General features: G+C 44.3%; 1 protein-coding gene across 1 annotated transcript; it reads right to left on the reverse strand.

Annotated features, from left to right (window-relative positions):
* Nucleotides 1-1,236: 1,236 nt before the first annotated feature.
* LOC121843749 (beta-crystallin B1-like) lies at nucleotides 1,237-7,346 on the reverse strand. Its single transcript, XM_042313550.1, has 6 exons — nucleotides 7,242-7,346; nucleotides 6,489-6,583; nucleotides 5,477-5,595; nucleotides 5,032-5,164; nucleotides 4,325-4,467; nucleotides 1,237-2,239 (listed from the first exon to the last, which is right to left on the reverse strand). The coding sequence occupies exons 2-6, from the start codon at nucleotides 6,576-6,578 to the stop codon at nucleotides 2,068-2,070; spliced, it is 657 nt and encodes a 218-aa protein (XP_042169484.1). The 5' UTR covers nucleotides 6,579-6,583; nucleotides 7,242-7,346; the 3' UTR covers nucleotides 1,237-2,067.
* Nucleotides 7,347-17,239: the final 9,893 nt, after the last annotated feature.

The raw sequence follows: 17,239 nt of genomic DNA on the forward strand, positions 1-17,239 counted from the left end.
TGTATTCTAACTAGACTGTAGCTATATGAAGAACCCTCCACTGTATTCTAACTAGACTGTAGCTATATGAAGAACCCCTCCACTGTATTCTAACTAGACTGTAGCTATATGAAGAAGCCCTCCACTGTATTCTAACTAGACTGTAGCTATATGAAGAACCCTCCACTGTATTCTAACTAGACTGTAGCTATATGAAGAAGCCCTCCACTGTATTCTAACTAGACTGTAGCTATATGAAGAACCCCTCCACTGTATTCTAACTAGACTGTAGCTATATGAAGAAGCCCTCCACTGTATTCTAACTAGACTGTAGCTATATGAAGAACCCCTCCACTGTATTCTAACTAGACTGTAGCTATATGAAGAACCCCTCCACTGTATTCTAACTAGACTGTAGCTATATGAAGAACCCCTCCACTGTATTCTAACTAGACTGTAGCTATATGAAGAACCCCTCCACTGTATTCTAACTAGACTGTAGCTATATGAAGAACCCCTCCACTGTATTCTAACTAGACTGTAGCTATATGAAGAACCCCTCCACTGTATTCTAACTAGACTGTAGCTATATGAAGAACCCCTCCACTGTATTCTAACTAGACTGTAGCTATATGAAGAACCCTCCACTGTATTCTAACTAGACTGTAGCTATATGAAGAACCCCTCCACTGTATTCTAACTAGACTGTAGCTATATGAAGAACCCCTTCACTGTATTCTAACTAGACTGTAGCTATATGAAGAACCCCTCCACTGTATTCTAACTAGACTGTAGCTATATGAAGAACCCCTCCACTGTATTCTAACTAGACTGTAGCTATATGAAGAACCCCTCCACTGTATTCTAACTAGACTGTAGCTATATGAAGAACCCCTCCACTGTATTCTAACTAGACTGTAGCTATATGAAGAACCCCTCCACTGTATTCTAACTAGACTGTAGCTATATGAAGAACCCCTTCACTGTATTCTAACTAGACTGTAGCTATATGAAGAACCCCTCCACTGCTATTGCTGCCATGATATCACACAATCAATGTATAAAAGGCTCATTATTTGTTCTGTCTAAAACCTGATGAAGTCCAAGACACGAAACACGTTGGTTTTGCTTTTAACCATTAAGAAGCTTTCTTATTAACTTCCACTGTCCTCTAAGAGTTGCTGGATCTCCTCTGTCACACAATCACCGCCACAAGAGAAACATTTGATTAAATGAAGAATCCGAGGTGAAATCAGGTCAGGTTTAGTCTCTTTATTTGGGTTAGGATAGAAGAGGGTGCAGGGTCTGAGGACAAGCTTTTACAGTGACTGTGGCAGAGGTACGCAGCACATTTCCTTGAATCTTAGAACCCTAGAAGTCTAGAACCCTAGAAGTCTAGAACCCTAGATACCGTTCCCTCTTCTAGCCACGACAACAGACCCACACACACATCCATACCCCCATAGATCAGAGTCAAAGGAGACACATTAGTCGTCTCGTTTTGGGCTGAATTTAGGTTTGATGAGAAACAGGATGGTTGGATGAAAAATAAATTATGCGAGGGGGAAAAAGAGAGAGAGAGAGGGGAAGGGAGGGGTCTGAAAATAACAGAGACGGGGAGAGAGAGAGAAATATAGAGAATATCTAGCTGTCTACCTATCAACCCACCACATCTGGTCTTTGTTGATATGTGAGTTGTTGTCGTTGTTTATTTACGTCAATAGTCTTAGAATCCATTGTTGTTTCGTGGTGTTGACGTATCTGTCCAATCAGGGAGGTTGTACGCCACAAGTCTTACATCTCCCAAACAGGTAGAGGGTGTCGTCTCAAGAGGGGGGAAAAACAAGTACCTCCCTCCATCCCTCGCTCTCTCCCTCCCTCTAAAACAAAAGATCTAACCACGGAGAGGATCACCGGGGGGGGGTGAGGGGTCGGATGGAGGGATGGAGGGAGCTTTCTATCTTCCTATAGATAGGGTGCTTTCTTCCTGTCCCTTTTAGCCTTCCCCCCTCCTCCTCCTCCTCCTCCTCTACTGTGCCCTTCCTCCGCTTCTCCTCCGCTCACTCTCTTTCTCGCCCTCTGGGACCCTCACTTGCTGGACAAGGTGTAGCAGCCGTGCTGGTGCCACTGCATGTCGCGGATACGCCTCACAGACTGAAACTGGGGGTGCCGGGCACCGAACTCGTTGAAGTGCCGGTACTCACCCTTCTCCAGGAGGTACTGGGAACCACGGTATCCAGGGAACTGGTAACCCACCCAGCTGGAAGAAAACAGCAGAGGACAAGGGGGATGAGTGGAGGGATGGAGGGAGGGAGATAGATGGGAGAGAGATGGGGAGAGAGGAGAAGGGGGATGAGTGGAGGGATGGAGGGAGGGAGATAGATGGGAGAGAGATGGGAGAGAGAGGAGAAGGGGGATGAGTGGAGGGATGGAGGGAGAGAGATAGATGGGGAGAGATGGGAGAGAGAGGACAAGGGGGTGAGTGGAGGGATGGAGGGAGGGAGATAGATGGGAAGAGATGGGGAGAGAGAGGAGAAGGGGGATGAGTGGAGGGATGGAGATAGATGGGAGAGAGATGGGAGAGAGAGGAGAAGGGGGATGAGTGGAGGGATGGTGGGAGAGAGATAGATGGGAGAGAGATGGGAGAGAGAGGACAAGGGGGATGAGTGGAGGGATGGAGGGAGAGAGATAGATGGGAGAGAGATGGGAGAGAGAGGACAAGGGGGATGAGTGGAGGGATGGAGGGAGGGAGATAGATGGGAAGAGATGGGAGAGAGAGGAGAAGGGGGATGAGTGGAGGGATGGTGGGAGAGAGATAGATGGGCGAGAGATGGGAGAGAGAGGACAAGGGGGGATGAGTGGAGGGATGGAGGGAGAGAGATAGATGGGGAGAGATGGGAGAGAGAGGACAAGGGGGATGAGTGGAGGGATGGAGGGAGGGAGATAGATGGGAAGAGATGGGAGAGAGAGGAGAAGGGGGATGAGTGGAGGGATGGAGGAGAGAGATAGATGGGGAAGAGATGGGAGAGAGAGGAGAAGGGGGATGAGTGGAGGGATGGAGGGAGAGAGATAGATGGGAGAGAGATGGGAGAGAGAGGACAAGGGGGATGAGTGGAGGGATGGAGGGAGGAGATAGATGGGGAAGAGATGGGAGAGAGAGGAGAAGGGGGATGAGTGGAGGGATGGAGGGAGGGAGAGAGATGGGAGAGAGAGGAGAAGTTGGAAAGGGCTGAGTGAATGAGGGCTGGAATGGGGGAAGAGAGGGACATAGATGGGAGAAAGCGAGAGGATGAAGAAGAGATGAACAGAGGCTGAGAAATAAAGACAGAGAGAGAGAATCAATAGTGTGAGTTAGAGAGAGAGGGCAGGAGGGACACAGAGGTAGAGAAATTAGCAAAGAAGAGTAAAGTAGAAAAGAAAGCGAGAACCGATGGAGACAAAGAGAAAAGATGAGAAGCCGACAGCATCAGAGGAACAGGCAGGGGAGTTGGAAGCTGTGAGGGAGGGAGATGTCTTGTTAAATAGAGGTATTGATCTGTTTGTCACGTTTTGCCTGTAGTGCCACAGGTACCTGTCTGTCCGTTTGATGTTTCAACCAGAGGGAAACCTGTCTACTCACTGTGGGCCAAACACATCTATGAAGGAACTGGACCAATCTCCTCTCTCACTGTGCAGATACACTGGAGAGACGAAGCTCACATGCACACAGATACACACACACACATGTACATGAACGAACACACACAAACAAACTGTGCTATATAAAACCCTTTGTTCTGATTCTGAAGAGGCTGTTTAAAACAGGAAAGACATCCTGACATCATTCCTGCTGCCTTTCGGAAAGTGAATCACAGATCTTCAGGGATACGTCCCAAATGGTGCCCTAGTCCCTATTTAGTACACTACTTTTGACCAGGGCCCATACTGCATATGAAGGGAATAGGGTGCCATTTGAGAGGCAGACTAGATTCTATTTGAAGTATGTAGACACAGGAAGCCAGAGGGAAACAGAGAACCTATATATTAAATGATCTTCTAAATGGAACCCCTCTGACAATTAAAACTATTGTGGAAACTTTCGTCATTCCAAACTATTTTAGGAACAGTTTCTGAATTCTATTATTTACATAGAAACGGTGGAACGACTCAGCCATTTGAAATGAATGAATAATTTGTACAATAGATTACAAACGATCTAAGGTATCTAGGTTTGGTGATGCCTGGTTGTTTATGTCATAATGACATTACTGTCTCATCCACTTCCTGCTCTATCTCGTCCTATAGACCAATGGCATGTTTGTCTGCGATGTGGGTGTGTCCTGTTGCCGCAGCGAGGACCACTCACCTTCCGCAGCTGACCATGATGCTGCCGACCCTATCGGTGAATCCGTAGGAGAACAGAGAGGGAACATCATCATCCATGATCTCCATCTTACGACCCTTGAACTCTCCAACCTCGAACAGGCAGATCTTGTGCTTCTCAGGGTCCTGAGAGAGAGGGGAGAGGGGGAAAGAGGGGAGGGAGGTGGGGGAGAGAGAGAGGTGGAGTTAAAAACTAACATAACATAACTAACAGATAACAGGCCGAACTGATCAATTTGGATAAATTAATGGATGGATGGATGGATGGATGGATGGATGGATGGATGGATGGATGGATGGATGGATGAATGAGTAGATGGATGGATGGATGGATGGATGGATGGATGGATGGATGGATGGATGGATGGATGGATGGATATGGATGGATGGATGAGTAGATGGATGGATGAATGAATGAATGAATGAATAAATGAATGAATGAATGGATGGATGGATGGATGGATGGATGGATGGATGGATGAGTAGATGGATGAGTAGATGGATGGATGGATAAATGAATGACTAGATGAATATGGATGGATGTTAAGAGAGATGATTACTAACAGCAGAAATACATGATTATCAGATACGTGCATGTAAATGTATTCTGGCCAATGACAGAGATGTAGTGCTGGAGAGATGGAAGGACAGAGTGATGGGGAGAGACAAATGGAGGAGTGTGTGACATACCATGCGGACGGGCCTGAAGGACAGCAGGTAGTCATTCTTCTGACAGTTGCTCCAGGAGTCCCAGCGAGGGTACTCTCCCTTCTCCAGGATGAACATCTCACCACAGAAGTTCATCTGCTCATAACCCACAAAACTGATAGAGGGAGAAAGGGGGAGAGAGAGGGAGTGAGAGGGAGGGAGAGGGGAAGAGGGGTAAGGGAGGGGAGGAGAGGGGGGAGAGAGAGGCAGAAACACATTGAGAACCATGGTTGCAGCAACATTTGATAGGAATAAATGTTAGTTTGTGTTAGATTGACAAACAGGTATGGGTGTGTCATAGTAACGTTAGTGTAGGGAAAAGATTTCACTACAAGTGCATGTGGGAATTAGGTGTGTGTTGGTGAAGCTGAGGTGTGTGTGTGTGTGACACAAATGTGTGTGTGTCGAGGGACAGGCTGGTACTCACGGCCCACAGTCGACACGCAGGGAGCGGACCCTGTCCATGCCCATGTCACACACGTTCATGCACTCATTGGTGATCTCCATACAGCGGCCCTGGAAGTTCTCCTGGTCGAAGACGCACATCTGAGATGGAGAGAGGGAGGGAGGGAGGGAGGGGAGAGGGAGAGGAAAGAGGAGGGGGAGAGGAGGGAGGAGAGGGAGGGAGGGAGGGAGGGGGAGGGAGGGAGGGAGGGAGGGAGAGAAAGAGGGGGAGGGAGGGAGGGGGGGAGGGAGGGAGGGAGGGAGGAGGGAGGGAGGGAGGGAGGGAGGGAGGGGGGAGGGAGGGAGGGAGGGAGGGGAGGGAGGGAGGGAGGGAGGGAGGGAGGGAGGGAGGGAGGGAGGGAGGGAGGGAGGGAGGGAGGGAGGGAGGGAGGGAGGGAGAGGGAGAAAGATAAAAGAGATAAAAAAGAGAGAAATTAGTTTAATTCTCACATCTTTTCTTTGAGGCTGAACTGTGTAATGTAACAAAACAAACACTTTTGAATCGCAAATGGTCCCCTATTCCCTATATAGTGCACTTGGGCTCTGGTCAAAAGTAGTGCTCTACATAGGAAATAGGGGGCCATTTTGGACACAGACACTGTCCTTGTGTGATTCTCTTAGAACGCCTCCACACACACATAGCTATGGCAACTGTGACTTACCACCACAGGCAACTACAGGCATTGTGTGGAAACAGTGTGTGAGTAGTTACGTACGAGTGTCAAAGTACCAACAATTATATAACATATATGTGTGGCCATCTGGTTTTGTATGCGTACATTATATGTGTGTGTGTATATATACGCGTGTGTGTGTGTGTGTGTGTATGCATGAATGTGTTTGTGTGTGTATGTGTGTGAATGCGTGCATGTGTGCGTGTGTGTGTGTGTGTGTGTGTGTGTGTGTGTGTGTGTGTGTGTGTGTGTGTGTGTGTGTGTGTGTGTGTGTGTGTGTGTGTGTGTGTGTGTGTGTGTGTATGCATGCAGGTGTGTTACCTTGTAGGCGTTCATGCCCATCTCAGATCTCTTTCCCTGGGCGGCCTTGCCGTCGGTCTGGGAAGCAGATTTCGACTTATCTCCAGACATGATGACTGGAACAAAAACAGAGGGATGACAGAGGGAAGGAAATTAAAGGAGGTAAAGAAATGTACGAGGGTTCAACACACTGCTGCTAAGTTTAATGCTGCTGAAACAGACACAGCTCATTTACCACTTTATCCCATTGAAGTCTACAACTTTTACCCAAACGTGTTCTAGACAGTAGACGGTACCCCTGCTTTACTCCTTAGCTCCTTAGCAGAGCCTGTAATTGATCAACGGAACAGAAAAATATGAGTAGCCATCTTGGATGAGGTTTAACCACATGACCCCTACTGGCCACTTTAAAATGTTCCTCGAGTTCCCTTACGATCCAAACATCAGTAAGAACAGAAATGAAGAGTTTGTTGTTGTTGTTTGCCCATGTAAACCATGTCCACTTAAGAGTCAATGAATCTCCAATGTAAAAGAGTCAACCAGATATTATAGAAAACAAGAACCTACAGATTCATTAAACAATCCCTGTGGAACTCGGTAAAACACGTCAATTAAGAAATATAAGTTATTTATGTGTTCTTTCTAGTTACTAGGATGCCATTTAGAGTGACCTATATTTGAATTTGACGTTTGAGATACCTAATCTATCCCTCTCTCATCCCCCATTTTCCCTCTTCCCCCATCTCTCTGTATCTCTGTGTGCCCGTCTCTTACCTCTGCTCAGTGTGTGGGTACAGGAGTGGGCTCAGGCGGTCAGTGTGTGAGAGGAGAGGGCCCTCCCGAACCTTTTATATGCTGGCGCCCAGAGAGGGGGGATTAGAGTGACAGAGAGAAACCCGCTGAGCTCACAGCCAGGGAAGAATAGAAATCCCCCCATCATCAAAGAGAGAGAGAGAGAGAGAGAGAGAGAGAGAGAGAGAGAGAGAGAGAGATGTAAATACTGCATGAGTACAGAGATATGTATGGTAGTTGGTGATTGAAGTGTTGTCATGATGCACAGGTCTCTCTGTGAAGTTTTTAAATGTTATTAATTTTGTACGTTTTTAAATTTATTTATTTATTTTTAACCTTTATTTAACTAGGCAAGTCAGTTAAGAACAAATTCTTATTTACAATGACGGCCTACCAAAAGGCAAAATGCCTCCTGTGGGGACGAGGGCCTGGGATTAAAAACAAATAAAAAATACAATATGAATATAGGACAACATTTTGGACCTGTTGTTATCAGGAACGTGTTTTCATGGAACACTGTCATTTCCTCCACTATACATGAAGTCCTTATTCCTTCTCATCAGTTCTATTCATCCTTGGTTCTACCGTTTCTGTTTCACTGCCACTGGAAAGCCAGGTGTCCAACAGAAACCTGGGCCCATATTCATAAAGCGTGCTGATCTAGGATCAGGTCCCCCGGTCCATCTAATCTTATTTATTATGATCTAACAGGAAAACCGATCCTAGATCAGCACTACTTTGAGATGCGTTGTGAATACAGCCCTAAATCCTAGATCTAAGCTAAAGGTTATGATTGGTATTTGTAATTGTATTTATTATGGATCCCCATTAGTTCCTCCCAAGGCAGCAGCTACTCTTCCTGGGGTTTATTATGGATCCCCATTAGTTCCTCCCAAGGCAGCAGCTACTCTTCCTGGGGTTTATTATGGATACCAATTAGTTCCTCCCAAGGCAGCAGCTACTCTTCCTGGGGTTTATTATGGATCCCAATTAGTTCCTCCCAAGGCAGCAGCTACTCTTCCTGGGGTTTATTATGGATACCAATTAGTTCCTCCCAAGGCAGCAGCTACTCTTCCTGGGGTTTATTATGGATACCAATTAGTTTGCCAAGGCAGCAGCTTCTCCCAAGGCCAGCAGCTACTCTTCCTGGGGTTTATTATGGATCCCCATTAGTTCCTCCCAAGGCAGCAGCTACTCTTCCTGGGGTTTATTATGGATACCAATTAGTTCCTGCCAAGGCAGCAGCTTCTCTTCCTGGGGTTTATTATGGATACCAATTAGTTCCAGCTAGCTTCTCTTCCTGGGGTTTATTATGGATACCAATTAGTTCCTGCCAAGGCAGCAGCTACTCTTCCTGGGGTTTATTATGGATCCCAATTAGTTCCTGCCAAGGCAGCAGCCTCTTCCTGGGGTTTATTATGGATACCAATTAGTTCCTCCCAAGGCAGCAGCTACTCTTCCTGGGGTTTATTATGGATACCAATTAGTTCCTCCCAAGGCATCAGCTACTCTTCCTGGGGTCCAACAAAATTAAGGCAGTTTATACCATTTTAAAAACATTACAGTACATTCACAGATGTCTCAACACACTGGTGTTGGGGTGGGGACATTTGATCCTAGATCAGTGCTTAGAGGTAACATCTGTTTGGAGAGAGATTGGTTGAGAGAACAGAGAGATAGATGGATCTCATTTGATAAAATTTGATGGATGATAAAATTGTCTTATGGACAAGGAGATACATGTTTGAAAATTCTATGGTAGTATGGTAGGATGGTCTATGGTAGTATGGTCTATGGTAGTATGGTAGAATAGTAGTATGGTAGTATGGTCTATGGTCTATGGTAGTATGGTAGTATGGTAGTATGGTCTATGGGAGTATGTACGTGTGGTCTATGGTAGTATGGTAGTATGGCAGTATGGTCTATGGTAGTATGGTAGTATGGTAGTGTGGTCTATGGCAGCATGGTAGCATGGTAGCATGGTAGTATGGTAGTATGGTAGTATGGTCTGTGGTAGTATGGTAGTATGATAGTATGATAGTATGGTCTATGGTAGTATGGTAGTATGGTAGTATGGTCTATGGTAGTATGGTAGTATGGTAGTATGGTCTATGGTAGTATGGTCTATGGTAGTATGGTATATGGTAGTATGGTAGTATGGTCTATGGTAGTATGGTAGTGTGGTCTATGGTAGTATGGTCTATGGTAGTATGGTAGTATGGTCTATGGTAGTATGGTAGTATGGTAGTATGGCCTATGCTAGTATGGTAGTATGGTCTATGGTAGTATGGTAGTGTGGTCTATGGTAGTATGGTCTATGGTAGTATGGTCTATGGTGGTATGGTAGTATGGTCTATGGTAGTATGGTCTATGGTAGTATGGAAGTATGGTCCATGGTAGTATGGTAGTATGGTCTATGGTAGTATAGTAGTATGGTCTATGGTAGTATGGTCTATGGTAGTATGGTAGTGTGGTCTATGGTAGTATGGTAGTATGGTCTATGGTAGTATGGTCAATGGTACTATGGTCTATGGTAGTATGGTAGCATGGTCTATGGTAGTATGGTAGTGTGTTCTATGGTAGTATGGTAGTATGGTCTATGGTAGTATGGTCTATGGTACTATGGTCTATGGTAGTATGGTCTATGGTAGTATGGTAGTATGGTCTATGGTAGTATGGTAGTATGGTAGTATGGTAGTATGGTCTATGGTAGTTTGGTAGTATAGTAGTATGGTCTATGGTAGTATGGTCTATGGTAGTATGGTAGTATGGTCTATGGTAGTATGGTAGTGTGGTCTATGGTAGTATGGTCTATGGTAGTATGGTAGTGTGGTCTATGGTAGTATGGTAGTATGGTCTATGGTAGTATGGTCAATGGTACTATGGTCTATGGTAGTATGGTAGTATGGTCTATGGTAGTATGGCCTATGGTAGTATGGTAGTGTGGTCTATGGTAGTATGGTAGTATGGTCTATGGTAGTATGGTCTATGGTAGTATGGTCTATGGTAGTATGGTAGTATGGTCTATGGTAGTATGGTAGTGTGGCCTATGGTAGTATGGTAGTATGGTAGTATGGTCTATGGTAGTATGGTAGTATGGTAGTATGGTCTATGGTAGTTTGGTAGTATAGTAGTATGGTCTATGGTAGTATGGTCTATGGTAGTATGGTAGTATGGTCTATGGTAGTATGGTCTATGGTAGTATGGAAGTATGGTCCATGGTAGTATGGTAGTATGGTCTATGGTAGTATAGTAGTATGGTCTATGGTAGTATGGTCTATGGTAGTATGGTAGTGTGGTCTATGGTAGTATGGTAGTATGGTCTATGGTAGTATGGTCAATGGTACTATGGTCTATGGTAGTATGGTAGCATGGTCTATGGTAGTATGGTAGTGTGTTCTATGGTAGTATGGTAGTATGGTCTATGGTAGTATGGTCTATGGTACTATGGTCTATGGTAGTATGGTCTATGGTAGTATGGTAGTATGGTCTATGGTAGTATGGTAGTATGGTAGTATGGTAGTATGGTCTATGGTAGTTTGGTAGTATAGTAGTATGGTCTATGGTAGTGTGGTCTATGGTAGTATGGTAGTGTGGTCTATGGTAGTATGGTAGTATGGTCTATGGTAGTATGGTCTATGGTAGTATGGTAGTGTGGTCTATGGTAGTATGGTAGTATGGTCTATGGTAGTATGGTCAATGGTACTATGGTCTATGGTAGTATGGTAGTATGGTCTATGGTAGTATGTTCTATGGTAGTATGGTAGTATGGTCTATGGTAGTATGGTCTATGGTACTATGGTCTATGGTAGTATGGTCTATGGTAGTATGGTAGTATGGTCTATGGTAGTATGGTAGTATGGTCTATGGTAGTATGGTAGTATGGTCTATGGTAGTATGGTAGTATGGTAGTATGGTCTATGGTAGTTTGGTAGTATAGTAGTATGGTCTATGGTAGTATGGTCTATGGTAGTATGGTAGTGTGGTCTATGGTAGTATGGTAGTATGGTCTATGGTAGTATGGTCTATGGTAGTATGGTAGTGTGGTCTATGGTAGTATGGTAGTATGGTCTATGGTAGTATGGTCAATGGTACTATGGTCTATGGTAGTATGGTAGTATGATCTATGGTAGTATGGTAGTGTGTTCTATGGTAGTATGGTAGTATGGTCTATGGTAGTATGGTAGTGTGGTCTATGGTACTATGGTCTATGGTAGTATGGTCTATGGTAGTATGGTAGTATGGTCTATGGTAGTATGGTAGTATGGTCTATGGTAGTATGGTAGTATGGTCTATGGTAGTATGGTAGTATGGTCTATGGTAGCATGGTAGTGTGGTCTATGGTAGTATGGTAGTATGGTAGTATGGTAGTATGGTCTATGGTAGTTTGGTAGTATAGTAGTATGGTCTATGGTAGTATGGTCTATGGTAGTATGGTAGTGTGGTCTATGGTAGTATGGTAGTATGGTCTATGGTAGTATGGTCTATGGTAGTATGGTAGTGTGGTCTATGGTAGTATGGTAGTATGGTCTATGGTAGTATGGTCAATGGTACTATGGTCTATGGTAGTATGGTAGTATGGTCTATGGTAGTATGGTAGTGTGTTCTATGGTAGTATGGTAGTATGGTCTATGGTAGTATGGTAGTGTGGTCTATGGTACTATGGTCTATGGTAGTATGGTCTATGGTAGTATGGTAGTATGGTCTATGGTAGTATGGTAGTATGGTCTATGGTAGTATGGTAGTATGGTAGTATGGTCTATGTAGTTTGGTAGTATGGTAGTATGGTCTATGGTAGTATGGTAGTATGGTATGGTAGTATGGTCTATGGTAGTATGGTAGTATGGTCGATGGTAGTTTGGTAGTATGGTCTATGGTAGTATGGTAGTATGGTAGTATGGTCTATGGTAGTATGGTAGTATGGTGGTATGGTCTATGGTAGTATGGTGGTATGGTCTATGGTGGTATGGTAGTATGGTAGTATGGTAGTATGGTGGTATGGTCTATGGTAGTATGGTAGTATAGTATGGTAGTATAGTAGCATGGTAGTATGGTAGTATGGTGGTATGGTAGTATGGTAGTATGGTAGTATGGTTGTATGGTCTATGGTAGTATGGTAGTATGGTAGTATGATAGTATGGTAGTATGGTAGTATGGTGGTATGGTCTATGGTAGTATGGTGGTATGGTCTATGGTAGTATGGTAGTATGGTGGTATGGTAGTATGGTAGTATGGTAGTATGGTGGTATGGTAGTATGGTAGTATGGTAGTATGGTGGTATGGTCTATGGTAGTATGGTAGTATGGTAGTATGGTGGTATGGCAGTATGGTAGTATGGTAGTATGGTAGTATGGTGGTATGGTCTATGGTAGTATGGTAATATGGTAGTATGGTCTATGGTAGTATGGTAGTATGGTAGTATGGTGGTATGGTCTATGGTAGTATGGTAGTATGGTAGTATGGTGGTATGGTAGTATGGTAGTATGGTAGTATGGTGGTATGGTCTATGGTAGTATGGTAATATGGTAGTATGGTCTATGGTAGTATGGTAGTATGGTAGTATGGTGGTATGGTCTATGGTAGTATGGTAGTATGGTAGTATGGTGGTATGGTAGTATGGTAGTATGGTAGTATGGTAGTATGGTGGTATGGTCTATGGTAGTCCCCTTGTTATTTTGTCATTGTAGCTACACCAACAAGAACATCATGTGAATGGGTTAGAACATAACAATGTAGCTTTTCAGCGGTTGTTTTTCAAAACATATTCTTCCTGACTTCTCAGAAATGGCCCCTTAGTGCAGGTAAAGTGACTTCTACATCCCTATTATAGATAGCTGGCCTACTTTTGGTGAGGTACACAACATGAATCATCTCACTGCCCAAGTAGCATCGTCAGTAAATGTACAGCTATTGAGTAAATTGTCATCTCACCAACATGGACATGTTCATGATACTTTTTACATTCGATAAAACAATTTAATGACACATTATCAAGTAGCAGGCCTCATGTTAGACACAGCTGAACTATACCAACATGCCAAATATACAAAATACTTCACGACACTGTAACATAGAGTAGGACCAATTAGATCTAAATGGTGATCTAAGGTCAGTTTATATGATTTCCCTCCTGATGATACAGCTTAGAATATGGAGAGGTTAAGCTGATCCTAGAACTGTGCGTAGAGACAGATATCTGAATCCTAAATGGCACCCTGTTCCCTATTTTAGTGCACAATTATTTATTTTTTTATCCCCTTTTTCTCCCCAATTTCGTGGTATCCAATTGTTAGTAGTTACTGTCTTGTCTCATCGCTACAACTCCCGTACGGACTCGGGAGAGGCGAAGGTCAAGAGCCATGTGTCCTCCGAAATACAACCCAAGCCACACTGCTTTTTAACACAGCGCACATCCAACCCAGAAGCCAGCCACACCAATGTGTCGGAGGAAACACCGTATACCTAGCCAGCGTGCACTGCGCCCAGCCCACCACAGGAGTCACTAGTGCGTGATGTGAGGTTATCCCCAACCATCCCTCGGACGACGCTAGGCCAATTGTGTGCCGCCCCATGGGCCTCCCGGTCGCGGCCGGCTGCGACAGACCCTGGGCTCCAACCCAGAGTCTCTGGTGGCACAGCCTTGGACAACTGCGCCACCCGGGAGGCCCCTTAGTGCACAATTTTTGACCGGGACCCATAGGAAATAGGGTGCCAGTTGGAACATAGTCACAGTTTCCACCTCATACCAGAGGTTCATGGTCTGTACAGTAGCCATTTTGGATCTGTGCCCTCATCACTTCTGAACAGTAGCATGTCTGGATGGGAGGAGTCTGTGGGGCCATAGAACAGGGGGCCGAGTTCCGTGCCATGCCACACAACAGAATGTTCAGATACAGTGCCTTGCGAAAGTATTCGGCCCCCTTGAACTTTGCGACCTTTTGCCACATTTCAGGCTTCAAACATAAAGATATAAAACTGTATTTTTTTGTGAAGAATCAACAACAAGTGGGACACAATCATGAAGTGGAACAACATTTATTGGATATTTCAAACTTTTTAACAAATCAAAACTGAAAAATTGGGCGTGCAAAATTATTCAGCCCCCTTAAGTTAATACTTTGTAGCGCCACCTTTTGCTGCGATTACAGCTGTAAGTCGCTTGGGGTATGTCTCTATCAGTTTTGCACATCGAGAGACTGACATTTTTCCCATTCCTCCTTGCAAAACAGCTCGAGCTCAGTGAGGTTGGATGGAGAGCATTTGTGAACAGCAGTTTTCAGTTCTTTCCACAGATTCTCGATTGGATTCAGGGCTGGACTTTGACTTGGCCATTCTAACACCTGGATATGTTTATTTTTGAACCATTCCATTGTAGATTTTGCTTTATGTTTTGGATCATTGTCTTGTTGGAAGACAAATCTCCGTCCCAGTCTCAGGTCTTTTGCAGACTCCATCAGGTTTTCTTCCAGAATGGTCCTGTATTTGGTTCCATCCATCTTCCCATCAATTTTAACCATCTTCCCTGTCCCTGCTGAAGAAAAGCAGGCCCAAACCATGATGCTGCCACCACCATGTTTGACAGTGAGGATGGTGTGTTCAGGGTGATGAGCTGTGTTGCTTTTACGCCAAACATAACGTTTTGCATTGTTGCCAAAAAGTTCAATTTTGGTTTCATCTGACCAGAGCACCTTCTTCCACATGTTTGGTGTGTCTCCCAGGTGGCTTGTGGCAAACTTTAAACGACACTTTTTATGGATATCTTTAAGAAATGGCTTTCTTCTTGCCACTCTTCCATAAAGGCCAGATTTGTGCAATATACGACTGATTGTTGTCCTATGGACAGAGTCTCCCACCTCAGCTGTAGATCTCTGCAGTTCATCCAGAGTGATCATGGGCCTCTTGGCTGCATCTCTGAGTCTCAGTCTTCTCCTTGTATGAGCTGAAAGTTTAGAGGGACGGCCAGGTCTTGGTAGATTTGCAGTGGTCTGATACTCCTTCCATTTCAATATTATCGCTTGCACAATGCTCCTTGGGATGTTTAAAGCTTGGGAAATCTTTTTGTATCCAAATCCGGCTTTAAACTTCTTCACAACAGTATCTCGGACCTGCCTGGTGTGTTCCCTGTTCTTCATGATGCTCTCTGCGCTTTTAACGGACCTCTGAGACTATCACAGTGCAGGTGCATTTATACGGAGACTTGATTACACACAGGTGGATTGTATTTATCATCATTAGTCATTTAGGTCAACATTGGATCATTCAGAGATCCTCACTGAACTTCTGGAGAGAGTTTGCTGCACTGAAAGTAAAGGGGCTGAATAATTTTGCACGCCCAATTTTTCAGTTTTTGATTTGTTAAAAAAGTTTGAAATATCCAATAAATGTTGTTCCACTTCATGATTGTGTCCCACTTGTTGTTGATTCTTCACAAAAAAATACAGTTTTATATCTTTATGTTTGAAGCCTGAAATATGGCAAAAGGTCGCAAAGTTCAAGGGGGCCGAATACTTTCGCAAGGCACTGTAGATATGTATTAAGTAGAACAGTCACATAAAATAGGGATTAGGGCAGTGGTTCCCAAACTTGGGGGTCAGGACTCCATGTGGCATCCCTTAAAATTGAAATGGGATTCCCTGAGAAAATCTGTAATCTCATCAAACAAATGAACACCCTTTCCCTATTCAAATGGGCATAGAACCTATTATGGTCAACTAACAGCCTTTTACACTATTAGAATACGCTTTCGTGACATTATTATGTGTTGGGCCAGGCTGCTGGACCTAACATTGTGTGAATATCAACCATAGAGATGGAAAGAGGTCTCATCTTTGTATCTGTGCCATTATGGAAACTGTGATAGCATGGTCAGCGCCATTGAGGCTATCTCCATTGAAAATAGTAAATGTTCTACTTTTGTGTTTGATAAAACTGTCAAGCTTATAATCGTGATTTATCCTCACCTGTGGTGCTGGAGTCCTGACCCAAATGTTGTGTGTCATTCATTCATTGTGGCCACTAAATGATGATATAGGATAACAGCCATTAACAAACCAGAGGCAACCCCATTTGAAGATGCTCTGCTCCCTCCAAACCCTTAGGAATCCCCATCCAGTTGACTACTTTAAAATGGTGGAAGCCCTCAATGACAATGTCCATGCTAAAATGGGTTATATCCGAGTTGATTCCTCTAAATATTTCTATGATATGAATCCACAGCGTTAACTAAGGCATAAAGCATTTCTAAATGCTGTCCTCTCCATTTTCTAGTGTCAATTTGGTGGTCGTGCGTTTTAGGTGTCCCCAACCAATTGTGTTTTTTGTTTGTTTCTTTGCATTGTTTGTAACTCTTTTTAAAAATCATTTTGCACATAATGTTATTTTTGTAAATAACAGCGGGTGCACGATATCTTAGGAAGTCTTGAGCTCTCTCTCGCCCTCCATTTGGCAAATCTGACCATAATTCTATCCTCCTGATTCCTGCAAAAATGAAAGCAGGAGGCACCTGTGTCTCTGTCAATAAAAAGTGGTCAGATGAAGCAGATGCTAAGCTAAAGGACTGTTTTGCTAGCACAGACTGGAATGTGTTCTGGGATTCCTCTGATGGCATTGAGGAGTACATCACATCAGTCATCGGCTTCATCAATAAGTGCATCGATGACGTCATCCCCACAGTGACCGTACGTACATACCCCAACCAGAAGCAATGGATGACAGGCAACATCCGCATTGAGCTAAAGGCTAGAGCTGCCGCTTTCAAGGAGCGGGACTCTCACCTGGAAGCTTATAAGAAATCCCGCTCTGCCCTCTGACGAACCATCAAACAGCCAAGCGTCAATACAGGACTAAGATGGAATCGACCTATACCGGCTCTGAAGCTCGTGGGATGTGGCAGGGCTTGCAAACCATTACAGGCTACAACGGGAAGCACAGCCGAGAGCTGCCCAATGACACGAGCCTACCAGACGAGCTAAACTACTTCT

This window comes from Oncorhynchus tshawytscha, unplaced genomic scaffold (genome assembly GCF_018296145.1).
Source record: "Oncorhynchus tshawytscha isolate Ot180627B unplaced genomic scaffold, Otsh_v2.0 Un_contig_12071_pilon_pilon, whole genome shotgun sequence".
NCBI classification, from domain to species: Eukaryota; Metazoa; Chordata; class Actinopteri; order Salmoniformes; family Salmonidae; genus Oncorhynchus; species Oncorhynchus tshawytscha.